At 43.5% G+C, this 21,871-nt stretch overlaps 1 protein-coding gene across 4 annotated transcripts in view; it reads right to left on the reverse strand.

Moving 5' to 3' along the window:
• Positions 1-21,871, reverse strand: part of MID2 (midline 2) — a 163,584-nt gene that overhangs the window by 6,990 nt on the left and 134,723 nt on the right. For 3 of the 4 annotated variants that reach the window (XM_087941015.1, XM_026702980.2, XM_087941014.1), the window contains 4 exons: positions 21,107-21,234; positions 18,574-18,717; positions 13,577-13,738; positions 4,562-4,769 (listed from right to left, as the gene is read on the reverse strand). In XM_087941015.1, coding sequence (XP_087797141.1) covers positions 4,562-4,769; positions 13,577-13,738; positions 18,574-18,717; positions 21,107-21,234 — 642 coding nt within the window. Of the gene's footprint in view, positions 1-2,212; positions 2,463-4,561; positions 4,770-13,576; positions 13,739-18,573; positions 18,718-21,106; positions 21,235-21,871 lie in introns of those variants that run through there. The other variant, XM_087941016.1, reaches the window with a different exon arrangement.

Genomic DNA, 21,871 nt, shown 5'->3' on the forward strand with positions numbered 1-21,871 from the left:
TTCCACAATGTGGTCGGATCCAGCCCGTGGGGCCATCCTGGAAAATGTCAGGGGCTGGCCCGCGTCACTTTGTCCAGGTCTACCCGATGCGACTTTGACCGGGTCTACCCAATGTGAAGAGGAAACATCGGGCCAGGGGGGCTTCTCTCTGGTCTATCCAGAATGAAGAGGAAACATGCGAGTAGTTGGGGGAGTGGCGTCAAGCTGGCCATGCCCACCGAGTCAGCCACGCCCCCTCCAGCCCCTTGAGGTCAACCACAGCCCTGATGCAGCCCTCAAGGAAATTGAATTCGACACCCCTGGCCTATGAAATCAGGATTTCCTTGTGAGATATCTTAAGGGTAGAGACGAGACGCTGCCTCTTTGCTCTCTCCTGCAGTCTGTCCTTCAGACTCATGATGGAACTCATCCTTGGGAACTTCTCTCTTATCAGAATGTGTGCTAGAGACCCAACCCTAAGGACAGGCTCCAGCAGGAGGCCAAAAACTTGGAAGAGTAAAAGTCTGGTCCCGCTGACCGACCCAGATTGGATCCTGCAACATTATCCTGGGACCCAGTGGGACAGGTATATTTGTCTTCTTCAACCTGCCTCCAGGATCCCTTTCAAGGTGAGAGATACGATCCATAAAGTCGAACAGGCATTAATTCCCCTGCAATTTCTAATTTTGCTACACACGGAACAAAATAAGATGACTAACGATGCTGACAAGAGCTTTTGTTTTAAATACTGTCCTCAGGAGATGCTTGTTTAGAGTACAATGACAGAATTTACATGGTCTGTGACATTATGGCAAGGAACTGGAGTCCTTGTCCGTGTGAAAAATCTTACGAGGAAATACAAATTTGCAAGGCAGTTCTATCCTAGAACTCTCCTCGAGGGGCGAGTCTCCAACGAACTGCTGCAATCAAGAAAAAATAGTCTACTCTGAAGTGCATTAAATACACAGGACTGTAACACTCCCTGTGACTATCAGCTTTCCAAGATCACTCTCGATTATCTAATTGCAAAAGGTTGCTCAGCAGGGAGAAACAGGGCCAACATGATTACAGTGTATTGATCATCACAGCTAAAAAGCTGGCTATTTTGGACTCTTCTCAATCCATCAACTAGCTATTCGCCATCATTTATTTGACCTGCTTTTGATTCCACAAGATAAGAATTCATATCTAAACTTGCTTTCTCTTCCATCCTTCCATATCTTTTTTTCCTTGCGTGTCTTATTATTTTGCTTGTTAGGAGACGTTGTCTCCTCAGTTGCACTGGCAAATTTGCAGCTTGGCAAATGTTTGTTATAATACAGGGAGTTCTTGACGTAGAACCAGGGATGGGATTCTACTGGCTTGGACTGGTTCGAACGAACTGGTAGTTCCGGTGATCATTTGGCTGTTTTACTCACTGGGGCTGCAGTAGAAGGTGAATCTTAGAGCTGAAAATGGGCATTTTTCGAACCCTGCGCACCTGCGCAAAGCGCAAGCTCACAGAACGGGTTGTTACACCAGTTGAATCCCACCACTGCATAGAAACCATTTGTTTACTGACTGTTCAAAGTGACAAGAAAGCATTGGACAAAGTAACTTATTTTTCACACTTATGATTGTTACAGCATCCCCACAGTTCACAAGGTCAAAATTTGGACACTTGGCAAATGACTCATATTTACGATGGTTGCAGTTTCCCAGGGTCACATGATCCCATTTGCGACCTTCGGACAAACAGTCAACGAGGGAAACCAGAATCACTCAACAATTATGACATTAACAACAATTGCAATGATTCACTTAACAACTACGGGCAGAAAGGTTATAAAATGGGGCAGAATTCACTTAACATATTGCTTAGCAATTGAAATTGTGAGTTGAATTGTTGTAAGTCGAGGACTACCTGTTACAACTAGTAGTTACAGGTAATTACAACTATTACTACAGTAACAAGATTTACAACTATAACTAACAAAATACTACTACTAATAGTAGTTGTATTACTGTACAAATACTGTTACAACTATTATTATAGTAATAGTAATTAGTTACAACTAATTACTACTATTAGTAATAGTAGATATTATTGTTGTACAACAACCACAATAGTTACAACTATTACTACAGTAGCAAGAGAATTTCAAGCCTTGAATGTCCAAAAGAATCCGCAAAGGCCTGTTTAATTTTTTTAAAAGAAGCTCAGTGCAAAAAATGGAGTCACCACTTCTCGGCATTTAGTAAATGTTTTGTGTTTATTGAGCATTACAGTCCTTTCTAAGCTTTGCTTTGCAAAGCAAAGTAGCTCAACCTTTGATCCGCTACTCCTGTTCTTCCAACGAAAGGGAGTCTTCATTAACGGTGCGGTGAAAACACAATGAAAGACCCAAGGAACCGACAAAGTATTTTCATGGACACCTGATTTGAAATAACTTCCCGAGCTCCGTGGGCTCCCAAAACAGCTTTCTCTTTAAACCGGTCCGTGGCTTTGTGGGAGGAAGACAAAAGAAGAATGGAGCGTGGCTTAGAGAAGGGCAACGACAACTGCACGCAGGAGATGGGAGCTGATGACATTTCAATTGCGACCACCGAAAGCCGCCAGTCCCTGCTGGGCCTTTGATCTGTGCATTTCTGTATGACACATGCCCGAGGGCCGCTTTGAATCACAGCCGTAGCCCAGCTCAATTATTCCTGCCCTCCTTCCCTGCAGCGCAGAGCGAGTGGGTGCATTGCTCATGAACCTTGGAAGAGCACACACAGCCTGTGTGCCGCTCCTGCTGCCAGTGCGTATTTTTAAATGAAGCCCTCCAGCGGAAGAGGCTGAATGGAAATGACTCTCAGAGAAACACGAGTTTCAAAAAGAGTGTGTGTGTGTGTGAGAGAGAGAGAGATAGAGGGAGGGAGGGAGTGTGAGTATGTGTGTGTGAGAGAGAGTGAGAGAGTGTGTATGTGTGAGAGAGAGAAAGGGAGAGGGAGGGAGGGAGGGAGGGAGAGTGTGTGTGTGACAGAGAGAGACAGTGAGAGAGTGAGTGAAAGAGGGACAGTGTGTTTGAGAGAGGGAGAAAGGGAGTGAGTGTGACAGAGAAGTGAGAGAGAGCGTAAGTGAGAGAAAGTGTGTGTGTGTGTGTGAGAGAGAGAGAGAGAGAGAGAGGCTGTGTGTGTGAGAGAGAGAGAGAGGGAGAGAGGGGGAGGGAGGGAGAGAAAGAGGGAGAAAGTGAGTGTGAGAGACAGTGAATGAAAGAGTGTGTGTGTGTGTGTGTGAGAGAGAGAGAGAGGGGGGGGGAGGGAGGGAGATAGTTTTTCTTCCTGAAAACCTACCTAGCAATGAAATCTCTAATTCTGTTGCAGTGAATGTGGGACAGATTCTTCCTGTTACTCTACTGGGCAAGGGTTCAACAGCTTCTTTCCCCCCTTAAAAACTCTGTGAGAGTTTTCTATCAAGGGATGGTGGTGAACTATCCTTAAATTCAGGAGGCCAAAAAGGCCTACAGGAAAATGAGTGCTAGGTTGCCCAATTCAAAAGAAGTGCTCAGCGTACCCAATTCTTGCAACCATTCTTCACAGGTTTTAGACATTTCAGATGTTTTATGTTTAACCTGGGGAAAGTTTAAGACTTCAGAAAGGGGCACAGCTTTTATCCTGAACCAGCAGCTAGCAGGAAAGGAGTTGAAGAGTCTTCAGCTTCCTTGAGACCTTTGTGGTGAAAGGCCAATACTAAAACAACAGCTTCTTCAAATTTAAACTATACACCCTTCCATACAAAGAGCTCTCCGTGGTCCTGAAATAATCTTGCTGTCACTTTGTAAGGGTTATTTACACCACATACTGAACCACAAAGTACCCAACTCCACTTTAGCCTAGTGTAGAGTTAATTTGGTTTATCATAACTAAACACATCATACAAACATCATTACTGAGTAGAGTCAATAGCAGGAGGAGAGAGGCAACTAATAGAAGCTTTCCTGAAAAACCCTAACCGTGGGGCTGTCTGACCCCATGAGAACCCCTCCCCCATTTTGGAATGTTCCACCTTTTGAAATGTTATGTTATTTTTTTTATAATTCTAAAAGTTTTTTTTTAATATTAACTTATTCTTATTTTAATGTTCATTTTATTCATTACGTTGTACACCAGCCAGAGCCCCTCTCTGAAAAAGGTGGGTAGTTAAAAATATGATAAATAAATAAGCAAGAAAACAAATTCTCATTGCTATGAGAAGAGGCATTAACCACTATCTTGCTATCATTTTGAAAAAGTCATACTGACACTCCAATCATCAACAACTAAAGAAACAAGAGTCTCACGGCCTCTGAAACGCCAGCCAAATGCTTTCTCCCATCAGCTTTCATGGTCACGGTCCACTTAAGGAAGCCTTCAAATTCAAATTATACTTTCTAATCTAACATTTTGGTGATAGAAAACAGAGGTACCACTGGATCTACCACTGATGGCCTTGAATCTCTTGCATTGCACTGGTTTTCTGTACACTTTTGAATCAACTTGGGGAAGGGAGAGAATACGGAACCTTGACCTATCCATGCAACCCATTAGGGGAGCCCACTCTTACCCAACACGGCCCACTTACCAGGTGGAGGTTCCTAGGGTCACCTCCCAGTAATGACATCCGCTGTCAATGAAAACATTCCCCGTGACCCCATAGCAGCCTGTTCCACTGAACCTCTCGGGGGTGTGACTCTTTTTCAAGGAGCTTTCGTCTTTCTCCATCTGAAGTCCATCATTGGATATCTTCAACTTCTTATGAGCCATTTTAGGGTCCAACTTGAAAGGCTGGCCTGCAGGAACAGAAAGCAAAGATTGAAAGTCAACCCAGTCAAAATCATTTCCCCTCCTCACCCCCCCCACCCCCCAAATTTCCCAGGTTCTTGTGCAATGATTTGTTTGTTTTTTTCAATTCTATAAAGGAGCCCGATTCCTTAACAATGACAATAATAATTAAAGCAACTGAAAACATAAAAAAAAAAAAAATAGGAGTGACATAAATAAGGCCTGTGAATTCGGGCTCTCACCACCAAACTCTAGCTGGACAAAATCCATGTTAATTATTTTTTTCTGCAGGAAAAGAGGGAAGGGTTTAAATGAGCAATAGAGGGCAGGAAGCTTCCAAATTCTTATTTTCTCTCATTAGGAGTATAGTCATTTCCGAGAAACAAATCAGAATTATAAAAGGGTACATAAATGTAAATGAGCCTTATGAGAAAACTGTTTTACAAGTAATCCGTAATTTATAACCTCAGTTGAGACTGCTATTTCTATTGCTAAGTGATGCAGTTGCTAAAGTGAGTCATTATGTGAGCAGATCCAATTTTACAACCATTTCTACAGTGGTCATTAAGCAAATCTGGCTTCTCCAATTGAGGCTGCTTGTTGGGAACCAGCTGAGAAGGTTGCAAATCGTGATCCCATGAGCTCAGGAGGTTACAACTTTTAAAGGAGAGCTGGTCGCAAGTTTTATAATATGTTTGTTCTGCTTGGCATTTTGGTAATGCGAAATATTTAACTTTTTTTAAAACCCCTAGGAATCAAAATCTGCCTTTGCCTTTTTCCAAAAAAAATTTTTTTTGAAAATTTTATTTGGGTTTTCACAAAAACAAAATACAAATAAAACATCTTTTCTGAAAACAGCATGGTCCCAGGTTATCACTTCTTCATGCAGACACAAAACTCAATTTCATGCTCATTTTTATATTCTATTCCATATCTTATTACCATTTTATATTTTCTACATAGTTTCTCGCAGTGACGAGGTTTCGGTCTGTCGCCAAAGAAGCTCAAACCGGAAGTTGCCTTTTTCCAAATTTTTGTCCTTCTGCAAAACAGGCTTCTGTTTCCCTACCTTGTTTCTCAGGAGGCTTTAGAATTCCTTCAGGAGAAATACTTAGGTTTTATGTTTTACCGTGAAATGGATCTGCAATGGCTTCTTTGTGTTTTAATTACAGCTCTTAATGTAACATTTTGCTGTTTGGTACCCCCCAGCTTTTATTATTATTTTCTCCTCGGGTTCTGGCGGTGAATACAGGTGTTCTGACCCAGGCTTTGTCAAACGTACTTAAACACAAACTTATTTTAAAAGCAAAACCTATTTTATTGCAACACTGGAAATTACTTTCATTCCCAGTCAGAATTAATTATAAATAGTCCCCCAAGATAAGCACATGCCTTTCAGTGCTGTGGAATGTTGCCAAATATAGAAGTATCCAATTATAATAGAAACTAACTGAAATACCAGAAAAAAAACCAACCAGAGCTTGAATGAGGACTCGGAATCTATTGAACTACTTTGCTTCCTGCAAAGCTTTTGTCATTGAGGTCTGACTTTTATCCCTTATGGGAGGAGCAATCACCTCCCAGCCTTATTCCCGAGTCACTCCTTCTGCTTCAGCTGCTCTCACCTTCTAGCAGCTCTGTGCACACATGCACTGGGAACAGGCTCCCCTGGTTCCTCTTCCTCACTGCTGCCAGATTCCAAAGGCTCTGGAGTCAGCCCCCCACTCCCAGATGGTCCTGGCCCCAGCTCTGCATCAGATGCAGGACCCTCATCCAAGTCCTTTCCAGACTCCCAGACGGGTCCCCTTTCTTCCTCACTGCCTGATTCTGCTGCCGTCTGCACCGGCTGCCGGTGAACCACAACAACAGGAGCGCTCCACTTACAACCACAACTGAGCCCACAATTTCCATTGCTAAACAAGACAGTTGTTAAGTGAGTTTTGCCCCATTTTATGACCTTGCTTTCCACAGTTGTTAAGTTATTAACATGGTTGTTAGTTGAATCTGGTTTCCCTTTTGATTTTGCTTCTTAGTGAGTCTCAAAAGGAGATCACATGACCCCAGGACATTACAACTATCATAAACATGAGTCAGCTGCTAGTGTCTGAGTTTTGATCGCATGACTCTGGGGATGGTCATAAATGTGAGAAATAGCCATAAGTCCCTTTTTTCAGTGCTGTTGTAACATCGGTCACTAAACAAATGATAGTAAGTCGAGGGCCACTTAAATTCCTCTGAAAAGGTTGGAAATGACTGAGTTAAACTAGAAAAAAATGTTTCTATGCAATTCTCTGGCATATTGGGGGAAAAAAATTACTCCAGAAGAACCCACAATGGCTCAAGAAAGCTCTCAGATCATCTACATCGCTAGAAGTACGTGGACAGTAAGATTTATGTCCCTGAAGTGACCCATTTTTCTCACCGACGTGTTTCTAAACCGGTACCTACCCTGGCTTGCAACATGCAATTAAAAGGAACTTAATTCTCCAAACAGCCCTTTGAGATTTCAGCAGAAATGGTCCCGCTGGAAACTGGGCTTAATTTCCCGATTAACTGGTATGCCTCATATTCCAGATCAGCTCGAAGACAACCCAGGTGAGGTTTTGAAAGAGGCAGAAATGGAAGAATAAGACCTGGCGAAGCAGGGAAGACAATAAGGGAATCTAATTCTGTGAATTTTTCAGGCATACTGTAGGGGAGAGCTAACTCCACCTAAGCGCTGGTATAATAACCTGATAGAGGTGCAGAAAATAACAGTGTAATATTTCATCTTTTTCCCCACAGCCTCAATGCCAGTCTTTCCGCACAGCAAAAACACTTATTATTTTAGAGGAAAGTGTGCTCTCGTGGCTTCAAAAAAATTTTGTCCACCACTGATGGATGGTTGGATTCAAGGGCCTTTTCCTCACACGGACGGCTCTGGCTGCAGACACCAATCAAAAGCTGTAAATCAGTTTTGTTCCATGCTGACAACGACATGGTGATCTCCGGGCTGTAGGGCGAGGAAGACGTGGCCCTGGAGGGGTTGTCTGTATCCCATGCTCACCCACCGCCAGCTTTGCTTGCCCTTCAGTGCATTGGGGTAAGTTTGTGTGTGTGTGTCTGGCAAAGGAAGGTGGGCAGTTGGGTCGATCCCCTCCATGAGGATGGGGGCTGCTATGATGCCCCCTCCCCCATGGGACATTGTTGTGGGGGGAGGGGCAGAGGAAAGGACGAAGCCCCCTCTCCTCCTGGGTTGAGGGAAGCTCTGCCAGGCTGCAGTTCAACAGGCAGAATCCCTTCCTCTGATGGAAAAGGTCAAACTTTGGAAGTTGTAGGAGCTTCATCATCCCTGGAGGCTTTCCAGAAGAGACTGGGCTGCCACCTGACAGAAACGACGTAGGATCTCCCGCTTGGGTGGCGGGGTTGGACTAGGTGACCTCCAAGGTCCCTTCCAACTCTGTGAATCTGTAAAGAACAGAAGTTGTGGGAGCTTCAAAATCCCTGGAAGCTTTCCAGAAGTGACTGGGCTGGCACCTGACAGAAACGACGTAGGGTCTTCTGCTTGGGCGGGACAGTTGGACTAGGTGACCTCCAAGGTCCCTTCCAAACTCTGTGAATCTGTAAATTTGTTCGTCCCAGTGCACGATTCTCAAGACTGGGAAAACTTGCCCAGAAAAATCGTCTCCTTTCCTCTAAGCCGCCCATCATCCTCTGATGTTACTTAACAGCATCAACAACCCAAGCTCTATTGAATCATCAAAGTCCAGACAGATCTATAATCTGCACAAGAAATTCTTAGCTCCACTGCAAGGTTGTCTCAACCGTACGAGAATCTTTGCATCGTTGTTGATGGAAGGAAGTACAGAGAGCTGAAATCCACTGTCAATCAGCTTATCGTGGACATCAAAAATGGCATTAAAAGCCAGTTCTATGCTGCTCTATGGAGGCTGAGCAAGATATTGTCAACAGATGTATCAAGCTGCATTCTTTCTGTGCTTCCACTTACGAAAAGCTGGACACCGCCGGTGTTTTATTTATTTATTTATTTATTCATTCGCAGAAAGATCCCTTTCTAATAGGTGGCCCGCCATGATTTATTTCACAATGAAAGAGGCAAGGGAAGGGGAAGAATTGTTTCAGTTGTAGTTAACTACTTAACGGCCATAAACTGCAATAACTCAAGGGGGCTCTTGGTATGCCAGGAGTCAGCCTAGTTCAAACATGGATTTCCCAGAGCATTGGAACAGCTACTGCTGTGAAAAGAAGACAAGGAGATTCTGCACGGAATTGTAGAACTGGAAGAAATCTTGCAATCTATCTAGATCAGGGTGGGTCAAACTCAAGGCCCGAGGGCTGGATCCAGCCCGCAATGCAGTAGCGGAATTGGAATAATTCAACAACCGGTTCTCTGCCCTAATGATTTCTTCCAACAACCAGTTCACAAAACTGCTTAGAAACTTAACAACTGGTTCTCCTGAAGTGAAACATTAACTCCGAGACAGGCATAATCTCAAAGCTTTATTCAGAACAAAAAAACACTGGTATCATCTGGTGGAATTTCAGTACTGGCATACCTCCCACAAAATTCCACCTACTTCCACCCACTTTCACACCTCATTACTCACGTGAACCAATTATCTTGCATGTACAATTTTTTACTACGCCACTCTCTGTGTCCTTGACTTTCAAACTCATTTTTTTTTTCATACTAAAAACTATGCCATTACATCACTTCCCTCCCAGCACTGATGACAGCAATGAATTTCAGAGCTGACAGTTGTGCCTATCTGAGAAGTAAAAACAACAGAGGGATGAAGACCCCCAGTTGGTTTTGAGAATCTGTGTCTGCAGTAGGGACTTCTTGAATATCAATTCTGGATACCCTGCAGGTGACAATAAACCTGCCCGAACCTGAAACAAACCAAGTTCACTCGCCAGCTCTGCAGAGTTATGGAGTTGACCTCAACCCAAGTTTAGGAAAATTCTGAAGAGTATTTGACAGGAACATATACGCTGAGGAGCAAGAGGAATGACATAACCAATCAATTGTTATTCCCCAGCAGAAGCAGAGCTCAGCTGAAGTCTGTCAAAGCACATCTTTGTTGGAGTTCAGGAAGGCTGTCAGACTCTATGCTCCGAAGGAGCTTTTGGGCAAGAGCACTCTTGCATGTTTATTTATCTCTCCCACTCCTTTAATTGCATTTTTATAATATTCTGGATTTTCTAAGTGTGTTTAGAAACTGCCTGGAGTGCAGGAGAACTTAGGTTTTGCAAACAGATGGGAACATTGCTCATTAGTATTGACGCCTGACTATACATGTAGGAAATATTGCAATGTTTTGGCAGTCTCACCCCTGGAATCTCAGGTGGGGTCCACATTAAACCATTCATCATAAGTATCTCTTCAGCTTTTCGCTGGACATGTTCACAGAAAGCGAACTCCATCACTGCTCTGGGTAACTCGCTCCTAACATTGCATAGGCATCTTCCAGTAATTTAAGGCTCTACTCCTTGTCCTATACTTTGAGAGGATACAGAACACAATTTGGACTTCAAGCTGACTTCCTTTCACACGCTACAATGTCCCATCTTCTGCCTTCCTATCTCAAGACTGTAGAAAGTTAGCACCCACCCCTCTCCTGGTAGAATGAAATATTTTGAAAAAATATTAAAAAGGTAAAATATTAGATTTCCCAAAGGGAGAAATGGAGGAACATGTTTTTTTAAAGCAACCCCCACTTTCTTAATAGCCCCAACAGATATTTTGTGCCCATTAGCAAAGACCTCCAGGTCCAGGATGATGGAATTATCCTTCAGAAGGAAAGACATTAAGCCACAATAGGAATTACCCAACACCCTTTCAGAACACAAGGCCCTTCACTGCATCAGCCAAACTTCAACCAAGCTTAGCTCAGACAAACTCATAGGATTTGTACATGGCTCCATGGGAGTCTGACAACAGCCAATAGAACACACGTCCTTGCACAGGAACAGGAAGTTCAAGTGCAAAGGCCAAGAGAAGGTATAAAAACCCCTCATTCTCAACTCCGTGTGGTCAGCTACCCAGAATCACATGGGCTTGGTGGTTCATCATTAAATCCTCTTTCCAATCAGCCTCCATGTTTCCAGTGCCTTTCTCCTGGCTTGGAATTGAACCTGATGGATATTTCTTCCAATAAAGCCAAACATTCCCAATCCCCTCAGTTACTTCTCCTTGGATGTACTTTTCAAGGAGACTTCACACGAGACTTCAAAAATATCATGTATTAAAAAAAAATAAAACCCTGTGAATGCTATTTCAAGAGGCAACTTGCATGTGACTTGCTGACAATCCCACTTTGCTGAAAAAGCCACCTCAACTTGGTCCAACAGAAAGAACCATGAAAGCTAGGCCTTCGTTTCCAAAGTACCCACCTAATCCCTCTGAAGAACCTTAGTTCCACTGTTGTGCTACAACTCAGCAGCAGATAGGAAGGTTGTCTCAGTCCTCCAAGTCATGATTGTCCCAAAGGGGCTTTTTTCTAAGAGGCAACTGGACTTCCTGGTTTTTCTTTGAAGATGTTTCACTTCTCATCCAAAAACCTTCTTCAGCTCTGACTGGATGGTGGAGAATGGAAGGATTTATATTTCTTGCAGACAGCTGGTCATTTGTAATCTTTTAGAAAGTTTCCCCTTTCCTAAGTGGCCTGTAGGGAGCATGCACAAGCGCACCAACGTGCCTACCGTCCCTGTCCTATTGTTTCTTTTATTTTTCTTATATGTATCCATGTATTCATAACTATGTTTTTACTTATACCTATTATCTTGTAAGCAATTGACAAACCAAATAAAATAAATAAGAAACCATTGAGGCCACCTGGAGATTTATCTGTGTCACCAGAGTCACCTGAGTGGTGCAAATGGGTGTGGGGCCTTCTTGGAACTGTTGAGAGACGGCTGTTCAGTTTTGACATAGATGGCCTCTTTGACCCCTTTTCCGAACCTGGATTCAAAACTGAAAACTACCCTTGTCTTATTATACATTCCTTGCTGGAAGATGCAACAGATTTAAAAATAGAAGCAATCTACCCAAGTCAAGGAAAGAGAGATGGTGAAGTTTAAAGAGACTCTGATTACAAATTGGTGGTACAATCAGAAGCCCGCAACCCATCTCATTTTCCACTTTATGCTTCCTCTTTGACATGCGTTGGCTAACAGGTCATGAGTCCTCAACTGAGTGTTTGGTTAATTTAACAAATGGACTTGCAGTACAATGCGGAGCCTGGGGCCACCTGCTAATCACTCAGCTGAGTGACAGACAAGGCAGTCCATCTCACGCTCTCCTTTCCCCTATAACCTTTTCTTGCTAGCAATTTATTGACACAAGTCAATACCCTCAAAAGGAGAGGCTTTTTCCAAGGCTCATCTTATCCAGCCAGCCAGCAATTCATCCCTTTTTGAAATCCTCGCCAATCTGTGAGTGGTGCATTTTCATAACAAACAAGCAGGCAAGCAAAAAAGAAAAGATTTTCATCAAAGCTGAACTGTTCTCATCAACTCACAAGAAAAAGATTTGTTTTGCTTTTTATTTTCACATACATTCTGCTTTCCAGGGAGTTGATGGAAGCAGTGGAGGCAATAAATCATTTTAAACATCCAGTCAAACACTGATGATAGGAAAAAAAATTGAAATATCAAAGTGGGAAGGATCCTGGAATCCATTAAAACCCACTTTCTACAGGCCAAATAAAGTTGGGTCCAAATCTCCTCTAAAATTTGGTTTGTGGTAATAGATTTCTGGATACAATTTCCTTCTCCTATCTCTGAGACCTTTCTTCCCATACACCTGGCCCATCTCTTTCCTCTCATGCAATTATTCAAATCCAGTGGACCTCTAAGATTGGTTAACTTTGAGATGTTCACCAAGGGAAGCTTTCTAGTCATTCTCTCCTCTCACCAAAGCCTCCTGGATGGACTTCCTGAATAGTGTGGTAATAAGTGATATTTGGGGTGAAGAAATGGCAAGTATTTATCCCATAAATTTCCCTGTGCTATGGATTCAGGATAAGACTTTTTAAAATACCTTCTGATGTAATCTCCTTGAGGTTCCTCAGAAAACATTGCTACAGTTATTGTAAACAGCAAGGTTGAATCAGTCCAGACCAATGGCTAGAAGTAGTGCAAAATGGTGGTCCAGAATCTTGAGATTGATAGTATCTTAAGACATTACTGTTGCCTGAAAAATGCCTGTGGGGAACTCCTTTCATGTCCCCATCAGGAAGTCTGAGCAAATGACACCCAGCCATATAGCCGCAGTCAGATCTCAGACACAGAGTTGCTAACCTCTAACCCAGCATCCTAACTGTGTGAGCCACTGCACTCCACAACATGGCATGATCCTGTGCAGTGCCCAACCATAGCTTAACATTTGACAAGGCATTTGACAAAAGTAGACCACAACCTAATTCTCGAAAAGCTAGAAAAAAGTGGGATAGATACCATCACCACCAGATGGATTTGTAACTGGCTGACAAACTGTACTCAAAGAATAGTCCTTAATGGGTCTACTGTCAGCTCTGAGATCAGCTGCCACAAGAAAAATGTGAACAATGAAGCGGGGTGAGGGAGTTGAACAGTTCAAGGTTATCTAGTATGTCAGCATTAAAAAAAAATTCCAGCTTTGCTGGCTGAGGAATTCTGGGAGTTGAAGTCCACAAGTCTTAAAGTTGCCAAAGTTGGACACCCCTGTTGTAGACATTCTTTTTCCATGCTTCCACTTCTATGGCCCGTGTGTTTGCTCTTTCCCCTCCCATCTCTGGACCGGGAAGAAAGTTGCAACCATGAAAATGCTTACTGTTAGTTTTGAGCCTGGCTGGCTCACTGTTTCGGCTGCCAGCCTGATTGATTGCCTTGACGAGGAAGATGTATCGTGTGCCGCTTTGCAACCCGTGCACCGTGTAATGGTTCTGTTTGATGTTGGGGACAATCATCCAGCTATCCATAGAATTGTACAGACCTGGAAAATAAAGGGAGTTGTTTAGAACACCTTTTAAAAGGTTTTTTCTAGAGCCACACAACAACCTATTAGGACCAAAATTCGAAAGTCTGGTGCTTTTCAATGTCTGAGGAACAAGTACCCAAGACAATACCTCCTCTTCATCTCAGCTGCTACTCGTTTGAAGTATTTAGCTCTCCTGGGCCTTATTTGGAACCATTGACATACTGTGCCACTTCTACAGCTCTTTGGAATGCAGAGAGAAGTTACATCCATCACTAGACGGAACAGGAACAACCAAGGAAACAGGAGGAGGCAAACATATCTTTTTCAGATCCTTTAAATCTCTCACCAGGCGGTTTGGAGAAACTATGTATAGTAGGGCTGGAAAGAGATTATTGAAGTTGACTGAATAGATTTTGCATAGAAATCTAAGATCAGGAAGGCAAATGTAGCCTATCCAGAGAAGCTACCTATGAACCTTTTATTTGGAAGACCCAACTAAGGTCATAAATTATACCCAGAAGGAAAGTGTGCAGGAGAGGGAGGTAAATTGAGAGGGGAGGGTTGCTTAAGCTTATCCCAGGAGCAACTGCAGGATATGTATGGATTAAGTGAACCCATAGTCTGTTCACCAATGGTGATTCTTTGCATAGGAAAAATCTAAGCATCCTGAGATCTAAGAGCCATACAGTATGTATCTCTTCACCTCAACCTCCATGGAGCTCCAAAGTCATGTTTAATGTGACCAAAGGAAAACCATGATGGGAGAGTTACTATATATGATAGATAGATGGGAGAGAGAGAGAGCGAGAGAGAGAGAATATTTGTAGCTCAGGTTTCAAATGAGGGACCCTTGGTTTTTGTCTAACATCCACAAACCATTAACAACATCACTCCCACCAAAACTGGCAGGGCAAGCCACTAAAATATAAACTGAAAACAAACTCATTCCTTACTAGCACTGATGACGTTACCTAGGTTGGGTAATGAAATGTCTGCAAGAAAACAACCAGGTTTCGAGAGCACCAGAGAGAGGGAGGAGAGAGAGAGACAGGAGAGAGAGAGAAACAGACAGACAGACTGACTGACACACAGAGAGAGAGACAGACATAGAGACACAGAGAGAGAGACAGAGAACCAGAGACAGAGAGGCAGACAGCCAGAGACAACCAGACAAAGACAGGGAGGCAGACAAAGAGGAGAAGAAACAGAGAGAGAAGAAATTGATAGGTGGTAGATGATAGATAGATGATAGATAGATGATAGATAGATAGATAGATAGATAGATAGATAGATAGATAGATAGATAGATAGATAGATATGCAAATTAAACACAGGAGGATACCTCCTTTTTAAATCTGCTCTGGCTTTCCCTATAGCCATTTTAGTGCAAGACACTCAGAGGCCACAAACTGGCCTTGGGCTTGAAAAAAAATGTCACAGGCCTCTCCCAACTGATCTATGGCCGGAAATCAGTCCAGAGATAACAAAGCCACTAAGAGATAAGATGGGAAGACTAAGTGCAGGAAGTGGATTATCTGGCTTACTTTGCAAGCCCTGTTCACTGGATAGCTTTAATATGAGAGAGAAGCCGGAGATAACATCGCTTACAAATCACCAAAGTCTAATTTTACACCTCCTTTCTTCACCCTCTAATCCCAAACAGTAAACAGTTTAGAGAATGTGATCTTCTTGGGTGTCTAAAGTAAAACAAACATTGCCTATGCGGGAACAGGAGATGTTTAAACTGCTAATTCCCAGTTTACAAATTATAGCCTTTATGTGCATGTGGTGTGAACAGGTGCCTCTAAATACACGAGCAAATATTTGCCAGCCTGAACCATCTCGGTAGCTCTTCCATTGACACCTCAGCAATCTTCTTGAACTATAGAAATAGAAATATAGAAATAGAAATAGAAATAATAGAAATAGAAATAGAAATAATAGAAATAGAAATAAAAATAAAAATAGAAATAGAAATAGAATAGGTTGGAAAGGATCTTGGAAATCTTCATGGTGTCAGCAACCGTGGCTCTGGAGCTGCATGAGGCTCTCTGGCCCCTCTGCTATGGCTCCCTTTTGGGTGATCCCACCATTGGCTGGCCCTGCCCCTCGCGCTCTCCTCCCAATCATTCCATGTTAGGCCTAAGAAGGTAAAACACAAAAAAACAAATGAAAGAGAGGGAGGAAGGGAGGAAGAGAGACCCATTTCCCACAGAAAACACCGGGAGCTGCAAAACCTGGGGAGGTGTGGTGGTGGTGGTGTCATGTGACTGGGTGGGAGTGATGTTGAGTTGGCCACGCCCACCCAGGTTCTGACCGGTTCTGGAGAACCGGTAGCGGAAATTTTGAATCGTTCGGAGAACCGGCAAATCCCACCTCTGACTGGCCCTGCCCCCATCTCTTCTCTGCCTCCCAGGCTGTTCAATATTTACCTACATGGTGTGTTGTGAGTTAATTTTGTGAGTTTGCCTGCTGGCAAATTTTATGGGTTTGCTTGCAAGCAAATTTTATGTGACAGGCTCAGGTAGCCAATCTCACAGATCTCTGAATGAATTTGCCTGCTTTGCCTGATTTTGGGTAAAAGTTGCTCTTGTTTTTATAAAAGATTCAATATTTATCTAAATGTTGATAATATTTACATGCAAGCCATGCCCAGCCAGTCACATGACCACCAAGCCACACCCAAAAATTAGGCCATGCCCACAGAACCAGTTGTTAAGAAATTTGAATCCCACCCCTGCCTCTGTGTGTTTGTGTGGTGTGTGTGTGTGTGCGTGAGAGAGAGAGAGAGAGAGAGAGAGAGAGAGAGAGGTTAGATTAGATCTCTCTCTCTCTCTCTCTCTCTCTCCCACCAATGTCAGCAAGCCACCATCAGTCAAAACTCATATTAGCGGTCCCCAGGATTTAAAATTATGAGTTTGGTGATCCCTGAGGTCCAAAAGGTTGGTGACCCCTGGTCTAGCAAGCCAGATTTGCTCCTACACCTCATACTACATTATAGTAAGCCATAATATATATATATTTTTATAAAATGCCAAGTAGTTATGTAGGACAATAATCCAATAAATCTCCTAGAATAACATCCATAAATTTCCCTCAGAGCGCCTTGAGAGAGTTCAGTGGATTATCAGAGAAAACCTGATTAAGAGATTAGTTACACCTCTGCCTGGGAGAGCAACGGAGGATGAAGCTTCTCTACGGTGCACTGGGGAGACAGGGATAACTTACTTGAACAACTGTGAAGGCCAAGATCCTTGATGGATTCGTGCTCTACAACCCACAAATCACCCAACCCCTAATTAACTTTGGATGAGACAGACTGGGAGACAGACTACCTATCTTCTCAGCCTTGGAGTTGGGGCAGGTCCGAAGGACAGCAAGACTTCGGAGTCTCCAAGGATTGAGTGAAGTATTCAAGTGATGCCTCCATCACCCACCATCTGAATCAGGGGTGTCTGATCTTGACAGCTTTAAGGATTTCAAGTCCCAGAAGTCTCCAGCCAGCATGAAGTCCGTGGATCTTAGTTTCCAAGGTTGGACACCCCTAATCTAAACATTTTTTACAAGCTGATGGAAAGCTGGAGGAAGGATTCTCAATCAAATTTGGAGGTGGAAAGAAGAGGGTGGGGTAGAGCTTCTAAGCACATCCAGTCCCAAGATTTTAATGTGCTTCCCCCAGAAATGATGCAGCACTGCTTATTCAACTGAGGATAGAAAAGGAAAAATACCCCCACCCCATAAGACAAGTACACACTTTCTTCCTCCAAGCAATTTCCAGTGATATCCAAATATAGTATCTTAGTGAATTTGAAAAATAGGCATGAGAAAACACAGACATTTTCTTTCCTGGAAATCCTTCCTTCAGATAAGCAAATATTTGGGCCCGTCTCAATTGCTTCCTCTCCAACTAATTGGTCAGGACACAGAGAAGATGAATCTGAAGTTGCAAGCCATGTCCCAACAGCATTCCAGAGAGTCGTGGTGGCACAGTGATTAGAATGCAATATTAAGGTGACCAACTTTTTTTACAATGAGAGGGAGGACACAAATAAATTGGAGAGAAAAAAATGAAGCCACTTGCGCGCGGGCGCACTCTTGTGCCTGGTGCACTCTTGCGCATGGCAGATTCTCTCAAAACAATTCTCCTGTGTGGAGCACATGCGTCTCATCATCGCGTCTCGCCGCACTGTGCCGAGCCTTGACGAATCGTCATGTCAAATACAAATACGTCACATCACACACAACGGATCGGATCGGCATCGATCAAATACGGAGATTTACAGATTAGTCTTCAAATATCAAAAAGGAGGACATGTAGGAGGACACTTTTTGATGGAGGACAGAACTTACAAAAGGAGGACTGTCCTCCCTCAAGGAGGACGGTTGGTCACCTTAGCAATATTGCAGGCTAACTCTGATGACTGTCCTGACTGGCTGAAGATTGACTCAGCCTTCCATCCTTCTGAGGTCAGATTGTTGGGGGCAACACACTAAATCTGTAAACTGCTTAGAGAGGGCTGTAAAGCACTGTAAAGCGGTATATAAGTCTTATTGAGTTCAATCCTAGGTAGAGGCAGGTGTTTCTCTGGGCACAATAAGAATATATCTGCTGAACAAAACTCCGCATTGGTGACAGGAAGGGCATCCGGCCATTAAACACTCTGCTAGCTCGATTCAGTTGCGCAGACTCCACATCACAAAGGATTATGGGGTCGGTAAAAGAAGATGATTGCTATTGCTATTCATTCAAGTTAGCTGCCGCTCCAGCAATGGGCACTGTTGAGTAGCAGCTTACCTCAATCAGGGTACCAGTAGAAGCAGAGGAAAGAGGCTAGCCCTCAGTGACTTACTGATAAAGTTGGCCTGGCCGGTGAAGATGGTATACTGGAGCTCATATGAGCCGACGCTGAACTCATCATCTGAGATCCAGTGGACAGTGATGGTGTCATGGGAGGCGGTGCAAAGTTCTTCACGGACAGAGGGTGGGTTGGGTGCTGTAGAAGGAATAGCAGACAAGAGGTGAGCAGCTTCCTGTCCTCCTTATGAGAAACCATTCATGTTTGTTCTATAAAGGTAAAGGTTTCCTTTTCTAGTCATGTCTGAATCTAAAGAGCAGTGCTCATCTCTGTTTCTTAGCCAAGGGAGCCAGCATTGGCCAAAGATGCTTCCGCGGTCATGTGGCCAGCATAACTATATGCCAAGGTGCACAGAACACTGTCACCTTCCCACTGAAGTGGTACCTATTTATCTAGTCGCATTTGCATGCTTTCGAACTGCTAGGTGGGCAGGAGCTGAGACAAATATCTGGAGCTCACCCTGTCTTACAACGCTCGGGTCTCGAACCCAGGCTTGTCAGACAAGCTCAGTGTCTTTGCCTTTGTGGTATACTGCATGGATTAGCTGAAATTTACAACCTTAGTTGTGATGCAAGTTGGGACCGACAGAGAAAAGGGGAAGGACAACACCAGGTCATTACAGAAAAGATATCAGAGTCTTAGGAAAGTGGAGCGCATGAGAAAGAAATTCAAAATAACAGCACCTTGATTTTCTTTGGCGTCCGTTAAAATGAACAGGACCTGTCACAAGCTTTTAACGTTCTGTTATAATACCCTAAACCTGTGATGGGGAACCTATGGCACGCATGCCACAGGTGGCACGCAGAGCCCTTTCTGCTGGCACGCGAGCTGCAGGCAAACTTACCTCACTGCGCATGTGCATGCCTCACAGCTGATTTTTTGATGCTTTGAGGCCTTTTTCGGACTACCAGAGGCTTGAGGAAAGCTTCTGCAGGCTTCTGCAGGCTGTTTAGGCCGAAAACTAGGAAATACCGGAAGTGACGAAATGTGCCTAGTTTTCGGCCTGAAAAGCCTGCAGAAGCCTGCAGAAGCCTTCCTTAAGCCTCTGGCAGTCCGAAAAAAGGCCTCAAACAAGCCGAAAATCACCTGTGAGATGCAGTACAGGTAAGGGGGCAGCGGGGTGGGTGGGGATTGTGCATGCATGCTTAGGGGGCATGGGGGCGCGCGCATTGCCTTCTGGGTGCTGGCACGCGAGCGTGAGCATGCAAGTGCTTGCACAATTTTTGGCACAGGAGCCCAAAACGGTTAGCCACCACTGCCCTAACCACATTAAAGTATGTAGTTACATAGCACGTAAAGTACATATTAGATAAATATTCCTAGCAAGTTTTGTTTCTTGACTGTGTCGGCTTTAAAGGCCTGAAACTGCTGCAGATTGATTAACACTAACACTCTAGCACTTATGACTTATATGCAACTTATGACCACTTTTCCCACTTACGACCTTTGTATAGCAGCCCCACGATCATGTGATTAAAATTCAGACGCTTTTGGTAACTGGTTCATACTTATGACTGTGTCCCAAGGTCATGTGATTCCGTTTTGCGACAAGCAAAGTCGCTGGGGGAGCAAGATTCCCTTTACAACTGTGTTACTAACTTGTCCACTACAGTGATTCACTTACCAAACGTGGCCAGAAAGGTCATAAAATGGGGCAAAGTACACTTAACAAACATTTCAGTTAACAACAGAAATGTGGGACTCAGTTTTGGTCACAAGTCAAGGACTAGCTGTATTTACTACCGAGGGCTGGAAACTACAATCTTAGCCTACACCTTCAAATCCCAAAGCTCTTTTGTAGTATTTTTTTTCCCCTCCTTCCTCATTGTACAACCACAATTGGCAGCAGAATTTCCATTGCCAAGAATTCATTGCACCCAATTTTGCAACCTTCTTGCTGTCGTTGCTAAGCAATTCATTGCGGCCTTTAAGTGAATCATGCAGTTATTAAACAAACCTGGCTTTCTCCTTTGATTGGCTTGTCGGGACCTGGCTGGGAAGCCGGCAGATGGCCACCCTGTGAGGTCCATGTTGAACGACCTACAGTGATTCACTTAATAACGGGGACCAGAAATGCTGGAATTTTCCATTGCTAAATGGTGTGATCATGGGACATTCCCACTTACAAGCGCATTTGCTTAGCGACAGAAATTCCAGTGCTAGTTTCTGTTGTTAAGTGAGGACTAGCTGTGCATTTATACCCTACTGATGTGAACTTTCCAGGAGGGCGACCTTATCTGCTGTCCTACGTGGCAATTCCTGTTCTCTTTTGCTCGGGGCTGACAGAAATAAATTCCCTTTGAAATACCAAGTAGGTTTTACTCTTGAGGTTACAAGACATAAATGGAACAAAAGCAAATTGCATCCTCTCTACTTATCCATAAAAGTCCAGAGTGCTGGAAAAAAGAAAAAGAAAAATGAAAAAGCAAAAGCGAAAAAAAAAGAAGAAGAAGAAGAAGAAGAAGCAAAGCAAGATATGGAAACAAAAACCCCAGAAGACCTTTAAGACTGCAAAATCGGCACAAACCTGTTAGATAATCCAGCCCCTCCAGCAATTTCTTCTCTCTGGAAAAATCTAAAGCAAAGTTTTCAAAGGCATCGTTAAAATTGATATCGGGTATCAAAACTTGAGAGGATGCAGTTGCCATGGCAACCCTGAAAGACAGAAAAAGAGCATCGCTAACCATTAGGTAGTGCTTGTCATTCCCAGGCGGCGCTTTGATTTTTGATGAAAGGGCTGGAAACAGCCTGGCCATGTTGTAAAACTCTTGTAGCAAAGGGGGAGGGGCGGGGGAGGGCAGTGGCTGGGGAAGGGGAGAGAATGAGAGAGAGGGAGACCAGTAGGATGAGGTGATGGAGACATCCCTAAATTTGGAAAAGCAAGACCTCTGTGGTCTCGGCAAGATAAGAAGTCTGGAAGCTGGAGGAGGGAATTCGGATCCACCTAAGCCAGTTCATTATTTCATTCCTTCATTTATTATTTACATATTGCTGTTATTTCTATGCAGCTCAGCTCCAAAATGGCTCCAAGAAATATACAGCAGAAGTCGAAGTTAAAAACATCAAAACAGGGACAGTATTACTAATCAGCAAACAGATCATTCATCTCAGCAAGAGCTACTTGCCTGAAAGGAGGGTTGGAATACATTAACTGAATACAACTGAATTAATGATTAAAGTTATGTATCAGTCTATAAAGGCCAGGATAGCTTCAGGGGTGGGATTCTACCAGTTCGCACCTATTCGCTAGAGCCAGTTGTTAACATTCTAAGCAGTTCGGAGAACCGGTTGC

Source organism: Pseudonaja textilis, chromosome 12 (genome assembly GCF_049901715.1).
Source record: "Pseudonaja textilis isolate UNSWEBS1 chromosome 12, rPseTex1.2, whole genome shotgun sequence".
Taxonomy (NCBI): domain Eukaryota; kingdom Metazoa; phylum Chordata; class Lepidosauria; order Squamata; family Elapidae; genus Pseudonaja; species Pseudonaja textilis.